Here is a 13,337-nt window from a genome sequence, read left to right as displayed (position 1 = left end):
GGCACCTTCAATCGCTTCCTTTTTATTGAGCACCTCTGCTCATTTGGTAACAACAACAACAACAACAACAACAACAACAACAACAACAACAACAACAACAACAACAACAACAACAACAACAACAACAACAACAACAACAACAACAACAACAACAACAACAACAACAACAACAACAACAACAACAACAACAACAACAACAACAACGGCGATGGTGCCATCGTGAGAATAAAGAATTCAACGCCTTTCGATAACGGCAGCTCTACCACTATCTTGCACTAACGTTATATGTGCCATAATTTTCAAATGCGAAACTGGAGCTTGAGCACGAAAGTTCCGCAAGAGAAGAGAGTGCCCTGGCCTGGGTGTTCGCAATTGTTTAGTACGTCAGTGCACGTATTGTAGCCGTCACGCCAGTTTTTCATTTCTAGGAAAAAAACATGACGGTATAGGATTTACTGCGCCACAGGCAACGTTATGCGCTCTGCTTCACTTTCTCTTTGTAGCAGTGATAACCTATCAGATGAGGTCCCTGAACCATTATACAGCTGTGTAGAGGTCAGGTTTGTCAACTCACATTGCCATGGTGGCATAGCTCGTACATGAATGTATGATTGTTAGTACTAGTACTCTTTTTAAACGTCTTGAGCACCCTAGACCTAGTGCATGCAACTCAGCAGTATGCTTGTGTGTACACTACTGCCGACACGACTCGACAGAGTTGCTATTCAGTTTGCTAATCACAGGATGACTAAGAGCAATTCGCCTTCAGACTTAGCCTATTAGTCTAAGCACATTTTAAATTAACCTACGAGTGATGTATGTGTGAGTGGTACCGGATGTACATGGTTGTTAACGGTCTGAGATGAGGTTCTCAGCGAATGGATGTTACGGTATGGCAACCATCCAGCCGCGCATTACTACTGTTCTGTCCCATGCAGCCTGCCAATGAGCAAATGTGCATACCGGTAGACACGAGGGCAGTGTGCATATTCAGCCAAGTTTCATAATATGACTTTACTGTACTCCAGACACCCAGAGAATTGGAACTGAAGGTTCTGTCTTTTGAAAACAATGATTCTGCATTCGGAAACACAATAGAATGAACGACTCCGCATGCGTGCTCACCTCAGCTGAAAGTCCACCTGTTTCCTGACGCATATCATTTGCTCGTCGACCCCCAAACATCATGTCATAGCTATACAAGTCGCACGCCGACTCTTCGAATGCAAGAAAGCGAGCTCCATCCATCGTTGCTACGGATTGCCGCTCTCCTTCTCGTCCTGCCCCGCCTTGTTCGAGATGTTGGCCGGTATCATCCCAGTTTGATTCACTTCTCATTTTCGTCATTGTCCGAGCATGCTGTTGAGATGCAGGGCCACCTTCACCTTCATCTAAGCGAGAAGATACGGCACACTCTGGCAGCACGCCAAGCCATGCGAAAACCAACCAGCAGAGTAGAAGAGCAGCACTCTTCCCACACGCCATGGTCGTACCTTCACGCCAGTGAGGAGCTGTTCATGTGTTCTCCAAGTAAGCGGTAGGTCATTCTGTGAAAAGCAACTACTGTTCCTCAACAAGATCGTAACACAACGTCGTCTGCCGTCTCCTCCCACAGACCAGCTAAAATGAGGGTTGCTCGCGGGAGGACTTGACCTTGGGTGGTCCTATTTCATTCACATACTGGGCCGGCTAAATTTCGTTTGCCAAACACCATACTTGCTGACACAGCATGGTAGGGACAGCACAGTACATGTACTTCCGTACTTTACCAGATGAACGGCGGAATTATACGGTCAGAGGGCCTTTTTGCTCTTACTCTCCGGACTGAAGGCAGCAGTGTAGTTAGTGTAAAGGTCTGTTATGAAGTTAGTTATCTTGTAATGGTGGCTTGGTCGGACGTATGCTCAGCAGCGCTCCACAGCGTCTCACGAATCCATCCAGATGACTGATCCGCAAGCGGGGAGGAGTGAAGCAACAATGGCTTGGTCAGTCCTTCCACTGCAGTCGTATATCCTCGGTTAGTTTGTTATGACCTGCGTGTGCTTCTGAAGTCTTGACGTTGTTGCATGATTGTTATCAAGCCAGGGCTTCTCTAGTTGTGGACGAATGTCCATTGAAGACAAGGAAGATAATCATTTTTGAGTACACTACCAGTACCTATGCCATGTTCCTGATTCATGTACATGTACATGTACATGTACATGTACAATAGACATAATTATTATTAGCTGTGGCTTGCTGGTGATTTTAAAGTGTACAATATTATTGTACTTTGCATTTTGAGAATATTAAACTGTGCCGTGCAGTGGCATCACAGTTACGTGCTAGAGAGTTTTTTTTTTTTTTTTACTATGTTCACACTCCCAGCTCGAAAATAATAAAGAAAGACAATGATACTGAGACTAGGACGAACGTGACAACTATTGAGCAGGGGCTGCACCGAGACGCAGCATACTGAAAGCGTTTTCCTTTCTTTCAAAATTATACTAATTATAGCCGCTGTTCGCCTGTAGGGAAACAGCAAATATGCCTTCTTTGTAAATAGGGAGATATACATCAGGCCCGTCGCACCGACTTTGGAGGTGGGGCGGCCGTGGAAGGGGGGGGGGTCGGGGGTCCTCCCCCCGGGAAATTTTCAAAAATTGTAGCCAATTGCAAGCATTTCCGGGCATTTGGTGCCATTTCAGTGTAACTACAATGAAAGACTTTTTGATTCTGCAACAAACCAAGAAGACGCTACAATTGGGGACATGGGTTCTTCATTATCTTCCCACGGGAAAAAAATTCCAAAAATTGTAGCCAATTTGCAAGCATTTCCAGGCATTTGGTGCCATTTCAGTGTGTTGTGTGCAATGAAAGACTGTTTTGATTCTTCAATAAACCACGATCGGGGACAAGGATTCTTCATTATTTTCCACGTTTGGGCTGAGCTGCGATCATGGAGTCGAGTGTGCTCCAAAAAAAAAAAAAACGGCCTAAAAAGTGGGGCGGCCTCAGCCGCCCCAGCTGTGACGGCCTTAAGCGGGATTCACAGAAGCTTTTTTGCGATGCGACAGGCGCGAAACCGGGAAAACCCCAAATCGCAGCCATGTCGCAACCCACGCAACTGTCGCAACTGGGCCATCGCAGAAGTTGAGCTTGGCTCAACTTTTGCGATGCGATGCGATGCGACAAGCGATTTGGCGTACGATTTTGACCTTTTCTACAGCAAAATTGTACAAAGGTTCAAGAGTTGCCTATAAATTTGTACAAGTTGTATCAAACCGCGCGAATATCTTGGTGACGTACCCAAATCAGCAAGATTTTGTCGCAAAGCTGACTTCTTCTGTGAATGGCATTTCGCGAGTTCGCATCGCACGCATCCATCGCAGATCGCGTCGCATCGCGTGTCGCATCGCAAAAAAGCTTCTGTGAATCCCGCTTTAGGCCTTGACGGATTATGCTAATATTTTCGTGAAATTATGCTTTTCGCATTGCTGAAAAAATGGCAGAATTATGCTATTTTTATGCTAAAAGTTATCATATTATGCCGCATTATGCTCACATATGCTGCTAATGTATATGATGGTTCTGTGCAAAATAACAGAGGGATTTTTTGTATAGGGCGTTGTACTGTAGTGTAGTAGCAAAAGTTCAACGGGGTCAACGCGCCGTCCGACCTACTACGACCGTCACTGATTGTAGTGGACTGGACATGTTATCAAGGGAGTCGTAAACCTACGACTTCCTGGTGCATCTACTTGTACATGTACTTGTACATGTACTTGTAGAACATGTACAGCTGTATGATGCGAACAGGCGGATTATTACAATTTATGCGATTCGTATGCAATTTGCCTCGAATTATGCGATTATTCGATTTTGGTAGGAATTATGCGAAAATTTAAGCTAGCATAATCCGTCAAGGCCTAGACGGCCTTGTACATACATGTATAGCGGCAAAGGTTGCCTAAGAAGTGCAATGTGCCTCGGATACTACACGTAAGAACATTGTAGTTTAGGCCTTGACGGATTATGCTAATATTTTCGTGAAATTATGCTTTTCGCATACCCCGCTCTGCCTGAATCAGGCATTGAGCACTCTTGCAGAACCAAAGCATATTGCCTCTGTGCTTTTCGCATTGCTGAAAAAATTGCAGAATTATGCTATTTTTATGCTAAAAGTTATAATATTATGCCGCATTATGCTCACATATGCTGGCTCCTCTTGCCGCATCAGACCATGCCGTCCTGCTGGCTGAGTTCTCCTCCTCAAAGTCTTCCCCCACAGCAGCCAGCACCTGCCGTAGCCCACCATCTACACAAAAATACAATGTCCTGAGTGCCACGGATAACATGTGGAATGCCATGAATGTTTTTCTCGCAGCTGTACCCTGGTCTCAGGTCCTTGCCTCCCACTGCATCGACACGGCTGTCTCCGCATTCACTGACATCCTTGAAGGTGCCTTGGACCTATATATAGGAAGATCCTCACCTCCTCGTCGGAAATCACGCCACAAACCCTGCCCCTGGATGACTCCATCACTGAAAGCAGCTATTAAAGTCAAGAGCGATCTCTACAGCATCTACCGGAAATACCCATCCCCTACAAATTTCAACAAATACAAACACCAACGTAACTATGTAAAATGCCTTTCCAGATCCTGCCATCGCTGGTACATCCGCAACCTCCGTGCCACGATATCTCCCACAAACCCTCGCCTCCCATCCCTCCCTGTGCTCATTCGTCAACTGCGAAATCCTACCAGCGCCCGGGTTATACCTTCGAAGATGGTGGGCCCCAATGGTCGAACAAGCACCTCTCCGGCATCCATTGGCAACTTATTGAACCGCCACTTCGTTAGTGCTGGCTTACAGGTTGATCCCGATGCTCCTATTCCCACTATTTCCTCTCTACCTCCACCAGCAACTACATTGCACTCCCTGATCATCACCTCATCGACTGTTCACAAGTATATTGCAAGACTGCCTCTGAACAAATCCCCCGGAGCTGATAGGATCACCAATGAGATCCTCAGGAAACTGAGCTACGCAATTGCCCGCCCACTCTCCATTCTTTTTAACCTTTCCCTCTCCTCCGGCACATTCCCGTCACGATGGAAGTCAGCCACTGTCATTCCAGTGTACAAAAATAAAGGCGACAAGAACAACCCGTCTAATTACCGACCAATCTCCCTCCTGTCCTGCGTCTCCAAACTGCTAGAGAGAATAGTGTACGACCGCTTGTACGACCATATCTCCCCTCTTCTTCACCCCGCACAATCTGGCTTTCGTCGTAAGGACAACACATCCCTGCAATTATCCCGCATAATCCAAGACCTCTGCTCCCTAAAAGACCAGCGGCAGGTCTCCTGCATCTGTTTCTTCGACCTCTCCAAGGCCTTCGACACCGTGTGGCACAAGGGCCTGATCGCCAAACTTCGTGCCCATGGTGTCTCCGGCTCCCTACTCGCCTGGATAACTAGCTACCTCTTGGACCGAAATCAGTGCGTCACAGTAAATGGAACCTTATCTGACCCCGAGTCTGTGACATCCGGAGTGCCCCAGGGCTCCATTTTAGGTCCCCTGCTCTTCCTCACATACGTTAATGACCTCCCCTATTCAATTCCCAATATTTCTTTGTTTGCAGATGATACCACTGTCCTTGCTTCCTCCCCATCTCACGCCACCCTGTACCCCAAAGTTCAGACCTGTATCAACGACATTGTTCACTGGATGAGCACTTGGTACCTTAAGCCAAATGTGACCAAAACCGAGCTCCTCCTGTTTCCCCCTCCCACAGATCCAGTGCCCATCTTCCACTTTCCCGATGATCCCGGTCACCCTATCTCTGTAGCGCCCCACCATAAACACCTTGGCATTGTCATAGATTCCGCCCTCTCCTGGTCTCACCATGCTGATCATGTGTCGTCCAAAGTATGCCGATCTGTCGGCATAATGTCAAGTCACTTGTCCCATTTGCCCAAAAATTGCCGGATTAATTTTTATAAATCATACATTCTTCCCCTCTTCACGTACGGCTTCCCTGCCTGGTCCACCATTAACAAAACCCACATAGGTAAATTAGAAGTTCTCCATCGCCGTATACTGCGAATCATATTCCGTACTGATCGTTATACCTCAAATCTAGACTTGTATGCTGCTGCATCCACTACCACTCTGCAACATTACCTTGATGCTTCCAAGTGCACCCTGGCGCATTCAATTTTCCTTGACCAGCACCCTGCTCATTTACAGTCCCTTAATTGGTTCAATTCAGGTGGCACCACCCGAAGCTGCGTTCGTCTCCCCCTAGCTAGGTCTACCCTATTCGTAAATTCCCCTTTCTTTTCCTCCTACTCCACGTGGCTCCAACTGCCTCCCAGTGTTAGACAAGCTCCAGATATGCCCAAATTCCGTACCCTCGTCAGACAGCACTTCAGTATCTCCCAGTAAACAAAGTCACAGTCACCACTTCCGCTGCATAGCTCGCTGAGCATCCCATTGCTTTGTAAGTTGCTAATCCCTTCCCACTTTGTGTACGTGCTCTTAATTTTCTTTTTTTCTCTTCTTCCGTGGTTGGTCTCACCCTCTCCTCAATTCAATTGGCTGTCTTGACATGCCACGAGGTGCAGAAATAAATAATAAATAATAATAATATGCTGCTGATGTATATGATGGTTCTGTGCAAAATAACAGGGGAATTGTTTTGTAGAGGGCGTTGTACTGTAGTAGCAAAAGTTCAACGGGGTCACCGCACTGTCCGACCTAGCTACGGCCATCACTGACTGTAGTGGACTGGACATGTTATCAAGGGAGTCGTAAACCTACGACTTCCTGGGTCATCTACTTGTACTTGTACTTGTAGACCATGTACAACTGTATGGAATTTGATGTGAACAGGCGGATTATTCCAATTTATGCGATTCATATGCAATTTGCCTCGAATTATGCGATTATTCGATTTTGGTAGAAATTATGCGAAAAATTATGCTAGCATAATCCGTCAAGGCCTATTGTAGTTACAGTCCGTTTTCTCACGTCGTCAAATGGGGGTACGTCTTAGCAGAGTTGCATTGCTTCCACTGTAGTACTAGTAATGTAGCGACATGAACATGTACATGTACATGTATGTCTGCCCAATATAATGCCCAAGGCCAGCGGATTACAAATATTCATTGTCGCATATGCACTTGTGTCAGCGATGCGAGTTGCCCCAGACTCTGGTCCTTGACAATGCATTTAAAATACTGGTTGGCACTACATGTACATGTACATGTATAATGTTGTACTTCTACCAGTGATCACTATGGAGACGAAGAGTAAAGAACTGCTTTCTTTGTGTACTTCTCCTTTCTGCTCGTGTTTTATCACCAGTGATATTGCTAGCACTTTCAGGAGAAGAACTAACGCTCGTTTCAGGTTTGTTCACACACTTGAAGACACAGCAACACACACACACACACACACACACACACACGCGCGCACACGCACACGCACACGCACACACACACATATGATATAATGATAATATACATACACACATACACAAAACATACGCACTTACGTCTACTGAAGTAACATAGTCTCCTCTCCGCCATACACTCACTCGTTACCACCGATGCACACGCAGCCACACTCACCCCCAGCATGGACACACAGCATGGACACACAGCATGGACACACAGCATACATACATACATTGCATTAAAAGTACTCTGCAACTATGCTACATGTACTTCATTTAAAGCATGGTTGCAGATCCAACTTGTTTCTCATGCCTACACTTCAACGCCAACCAGTGACTGTTACCTGGTTTTCCTGTTTAGCGATATTAGCTTCAATACTGCTTCCATAGCTCAGTGGAAGTGAAGCATTTTCTGTGGCAGTGGGATTAGTAGTAAATGTTATAGTAAAATATTTGCTTAAATGGTCCATCAGTTATTTCAATTTTTCTCTTTCCTCGCATCCAGTTGCATGTGATGTTGGATTTGTAGACAATACTCTGTGTCAGGCATTCGTAGGTAAAACTCTGTCAGGCATTTCTATTTCTTTAAAATAATGTTCCTGGAGATCTACCGTGCCGCGCTTACTAGTAAATACTACAGTACAGTACTACTACCGGTAGCGCAAACGTTGACCTCGATGAAGCTTGATCCCAATCCGGGCGTCGGAACCGCACCGGCCGGGGGCGGCCATGACCGCCCCACTTTTTCGGCCGTTTTTTATTTTTTATTTACTTTATTTTTTAGCACACTGCAACAAAGCGCGATGATCTCAGCGCAAATCCTTGTCCCCGATCGTGGTTTGTTGCAGAATCAAAAGTCCATGTACACTGAAATGGCGCCAAATGCCTGAGAATGCTTGCAATTGGCTTCAATTTTTGAATTTTTTTCCCAGGGGAGGGTAATGTTTGTCCCCGATCGCGCTATCGTAGCATCTTCTTGTTTTTTTGCAGAATTAAAAAGTCTTTCATTGTAGTTACCGTCACTGAAATGGCACCAAATGCCCGGAAATGCTTGCAATTGGCTTCAATTTTTGAAATGTTTTCGGGGGAGGACCCCCGGACCCCCCCCCCCCCCTCCATGGCCACCCCACCTCCAAAGTCGGTGCGACGCGTCTGAATCGATAAAGTACCCATAATTGCTGCTGCTTTATTCCATCATTTGCAATGGTGGACATAGCGTGATTTGTGATTCCACGACATTACGTTCGTGACTGCATTGTCCATGTAGTCAGCGGTTCACAGCGGAGAGATCGCAGGCAGCGGAGAGATCGCAGGCAGCGGAAACGTGAAGCCGCTTGGTCACTTCATGTGCACCTACGGTACCGAACCGTCAAGCCAGCATGACCAGAAAAAAGCTAGAGGCAGAAGTGGGCAAGATGGCTACGGAGGGAGCAAAGACGACCGCTGAACCCAAAAGACCCAACGATGTGCCGGAGATAATATAAACAGCATGAACAACGAAACCTCGCCTATCACGCTCTCCAGAACTTTTTGCCCGCTTTGGAGGCGCCGTGATTCGCTGAAAAACTAACTTTCTGCTGTTCCGCCACGCGTGCACGGTAAGCGTCATAATAATTAATTTTGATGCCGGTCATCTATTCGCCATGCCGCCATGGCATCTTTCTCATTACGGCAGTTTCCTTCAGTCTGAATTGCATGAACGCATCATTAAAACGTTGAGTCCTAAAAATAAAAACAGTCCTCTCTCTGTTTAGTGCTGTTGTCGTCTTTGTCGTTGGTGATGAAGCTTTTTTTGAAACTATTTTTTAATTGTTCGAGGGACACTCAGTCTCATTTTCGAGGTCGAGTTCTCCATGCCAACACCAGGGTAGGTGTGTAAGAGAAGACCCCTCGGCCGAAGAAGAAGCGATCGAGTCTAGCTGGACGATGAGCGTTGAATTTCGCCGAGCGAGGCCCTGCCGATAACATCACAGTCATATGCTTAGAATGGCAGGCAAGATGCACCAGCGCACATACATGTACATTGCAGGCCTGAATAATTATTTACTGTAATTTGTTTTGCATATTAGTTTTTAAATTAAAAAAGAGGACCAAAAGTTTACAAGTTATCCGTTTTGTCCAACACTAACGGTTATAAGCAGAATACTGTTGAGTCAAAATGTGCAACAATTAGCATTAACAATTAAACAATCAGCGCATGCGATAACATTGCACGACACTGACGTTCTACAACTAACTGGCTAACAGCTCTAGCCCGCCAACGTCCTTCACAGCTGAGGCTTTCAGCTCGTGCTTATCTTGGTTGCGCTCACCTTCCCCTCCTTATGTTATTTCTATAACTTAGAACCTTCCAAGTTGGAAGGCTGTTGGAGTGCGAATCCAAGATGTGCTGGAGCTGTTAGCCAGTTAGTTGTAGAACGTCAGTATCGTCGGTCAGAGTCGTGCAATGTTATCGCATGAGCTGATTGTTTAGTAACTGGTGGTGTTAGTGGACATTATAGCGGAACTTGTAGTTCCTTGGTCCTTTTTCTTTCTTATAAATTACAGTCAACTTCGCTAATAACAACTGCGGATATAACGGCAATTTGCGAATAAGGACAGAATTTCCATGCCCAGAGCAAAGTCCCATCCAACTGTAATACATAATATAATGACTCATGAGACTTCGGGCATAAAGACACTTAGCGAATAAGGACACTTTTCTGATGCCCCGCCGAGTGTCGTTATATGCTAAGTTGACTGTATGCTGGTCGTGGTGATAATGCAGAAGGTTGAAGGTAGCAGGAGAGACGAACACAGATGGCAAAAACAAGAAAACATGAAAAACAAAATTCACTAGGCTGGTATTGGGTGAGGCATGTGCCGATACAGATTATGTGTACAGTCGACCCCTGGTATAACGAACACCATTGTGCAGGATAATTAGTTCTTTATAGCGGAAGTTCGTTATACCAGAAATGCACTCACACTATACAAGCAGCAAGTAATGACTGGCAAGTAGCCCTTTCCCAAAGGTCCTCTTTTAATTCGCACTTACTGCTTTTCGCGTCCCTCAAAATATGCTGAAAAAGTGCTCTTTTTCAGTGAAAACAGGCAAAAAGTGCTCTTTTTTCAGTGAAGCATAGCCATTATACATGCTCATATATCAGATATGAACCCAAGATGAGAAATGAATACGAACTCTTCCATTTATGGGTCCACGAAAGGCAAAACAGGAAGTAAAGTTCAAAAACCCCACTTTTTACAGCATTGTGTACAAGCTTCACCAACTTGTTGCCCCCCAAAAAAGCGGCGTGCCAAGACCCATCGAGCAGTCGGAAACTGTGATCGCATGCATGAGCAAACAGATTTTAGCACTTTTTCAGCTAAAAAAGCTCAAAAGGGTGATATTCACCAAAAAACGCAATAAAGGGCGAAAGAAACGGGCTTTTCCAAAAGGGCCAAAAAGGGCGAAAAAAGGCGAGCACCTTTGGGAAAGGGCTACTGGCAAGTGGCCCATGATCATTATGACTGTATGTGTGCACTTGGTTTACCTTTGGCCCTACAAGATTTGGTTCGTTAGAAACGAAAAATGTTCCCAAAAAGGGGTCAATTTTGTATGAGTTCAAACAGAGATATGGGCAATGGTTCGCTACAATTATCACGAAATTTGCTAAAATTATGCGAGTTTTGTAAATGGAGTCGACTGTATTAGTTTTAATTTTAACACAAGCCGCCTAACGTTAGTGCAGTTTTCTCCATAGCACAACTGTGGCTACTGTTGGATGCTAACGTTTTTGCAGGCCGTTATTATTAATATGCGTTAAGTAACTAGTTCTGACTCACTGTGTTGAGCACGATTCGTTCGGTGACTACATTGCAGTGGTGTGCTCCGTTTGTGCGTAGACCTACTATGTGTCACTAGCATTATACAACTCACAATACAATCGTGTTCCGTATTCAGGTGGCAGCCATGTTTCACACCAAGGTTGTTTGTAAGCGTCGAGGATAAGGAGTGCAAACTTTTACTTGTTCTGGCTAAGTACACAAGGTTAATACCACATTGAAGGTTTCTTTTCTGAACCTTTCATCCTGGGTAAGACTTGGTCATAACAGAGCCCAAACTCCTGTGTTCTTCTCTGCAGCCTGCACGGCTCCATGGTCTTCACTTGCCGGGACAAGCTACTGTTTCATCAAGTCAGGATGGCATGGAACGTATACTGGAGCGCAATGGGTTTGCAATACTAGACACGGGGGAGCTGTTCTGCCAAGGATCTACACATCAACAATGAATAATGCACTGAGAGATTTCATGGCACCGCTAACTGAAGTGTGGCTAGGAGCTAGTGATAGAAAGGTACGACAAGTATGTCATAATTTCAAGTATGTCATAATTTCGTATTAATTTTTGTAATTTTTGTCGGGCAGTGTTGTAAAGTTCATGGATTCAGATTTCCAGTGTGCTGCGTAGCTAGGTGGCAGCCAGGGATATTTTTTTCTGGAATACCTTTCAACCGATATCATGCCGAAATTACCAGATGTGCCGTAATAGAATGCCGGCATGTTTCACACACAGCTGACAGAGACTGTGCGAAAGAGGGAGAGTGTTTGCGTGTGTGTCACGCGTGTGTGCGTGTTTTACTACCACAATATAATGACGTGACACATCGTATGGTGGTCCTAACGTAAGGGCAATCTAGTGGGTTGAGTAATGATTGGTTTAATGACATCTACACGTCAATTTCCTACTTTGTGCCCCTATTCCCACTATTTTGTCACTGTGCTTGCTTTCATTTCAATCATCTGTGTATGTAGGTAGAAGGTGACTTCAAATGGGACGATACGACATCGACAGTTCGATATGGTTGGCAGAATTGGAGTCCAGGCCAGCCAGATGATCATCTTGGGAAGGAAGATTGTGTTGAAATGTGGGGCTGGGACCATGGACGTTGGAATGATGCAGATTGCGAGTTGTGGAAAGACATCATCTGCATGAGCCGTACGTCTTTTTATTTATAATAGAACAGTTTGGTATGCAAGAGCCTCTGCTGGCTCTGATAAGTCTTATGGTGAAGCCAATCACCTTATTTGGTATTATCCCCGTAGCTATGCAGTAGACGCTGCGAATAGTAGCATCTGACACTAGCCAGAGTCCACAGTGCTTTATTGTGCGTGCGTGCGTTCGTGCATGTGTGTGTGCGGTCCGTCATTGCGTGACCGACTACATGTCGTCCCACATGACTGATCATGTGACCGATGATGCGAGCATCAGCAGAGAATGTCTGTTGTTTATGTCATGCTTTTCGGTTGATTTTTTTGTGTCTTGTTTCCTCAGCTGGACCAACACAGTGTGGTCTAAGCAGCTGGGGACATTGGGGTTCTTGTTCCGACTCGTGCAACCCGGGAACCCAGTATCGGTATCGCTCTATTCAAGTACAGCCTGCCTATGGTGGCCTCCCATGCCCTCATCTGTCTGAATCACAAAGCTGCAATACCGGCTTACGTCAGTGCAACATTGGAGGAAGATGTTGGTCTAATGGCTACGTTGATACTGCTAATTGTTTGGTGAGTGTCGTAACGGTCTCTTTCTGTATTGTTAGATTTGAATGTACGTGTGTACTTGAAGTACATACAGCAGCTCAAAGCTCTAAAGTCAGTGCTCTAACTGCGATAAACACGGCGAGCTTTGAACCAGAAAAAACACAATTTTTAACGCTAGCCAGAAAAGAGTGCTTAACCAAGCCGACGCCAGGGCGGCATAACAACACTAATGATGGAGAATATGGTGAGATTGATCAAGAGATAGTGTTCTCGGCAGCCAAATGTGGTAGGGAGGGTAGGGAGGGAATGGGGAAAGTGACAACTGGCACACAAACCAGTGAATACCCAAGTAGTCCGGAAACCGAAACAA

At 45.5% G+C, this 13,337-nt stretch overlaps 2 protein-coding genes across 2 annotated transcripts in view; one reads left to right on the top strand and one right to left on the bottom strand.

Moving 5' to 3' along the window:
- LOC135805106 (uncharacterized) overlaps positions 1-1,617 on the bottom strand; it is a 42,403-nt gene extending 40,786 nt beyond the window's left edge. The window contains exon 1 of the mRNA XM_065319105.1: positions 1,126-1,617. Coding sequence (XP_065175177.1) covers positions 1,126-1,485 — 360 coding nt within the window. The 5' untranslated portion in view covers positions 1,486-1,617. The remainder of the gene's footprint in view (positions 1-1,125) is intronic.
- A 169-nt stretch (positions 1,618-1,786) lies between these two features.
- LOC135805107 (uncharacterized) overlaps positions 1,787-13,337 on the top strand; it is a 34,654-nt gene continuing 23,103 nt past the window's right edge. Inside the window, exons 1-5 of the mRNA XM_065319106.1 lie at positions 1,787-2,017; positions 7,357-7,401; positions 11,572-11,783; positions 12,242-12,425; positions 12,762-12,991. Of these exons, the coding sequence (XP_065175178.1) occupies positions 1,942-2,017; positions 7,357-7,401; positions 11,572-11,783; positions 12,242-12,425; positions 12,762-12,991 (747 nt within the window). The 5' untranslated portion in view covers positions 1,787-1,941. The remainder of the gene's footprint in view (positions 2,018-7,356; positions 7,402-11,571; positions 11,784-12,241; positions 12,426-12,761; positions 12,992-13,337) is intronic.

Source organism: Sycon ciliatum, chromosome 1 (assembly GCF_964019385.1).
Source record: "Sycon ciliatum chromosome 1, ocSycCili1.1, whole genome shotgun sequence".
In the NCBI taxonomy this organism is placed as follows: domain Eukaryota; kingdom Metazoa; phylum Porifera; class Calcarea; order Leucosolenida; family Sycettidae; genus Sycon; species Sycon ciliatum.
The sequence above is the reverse complement of the archived record's forward strand: the minus strand, read 5'-3'. Positions and strand labels throughout refer to the sequence as shown.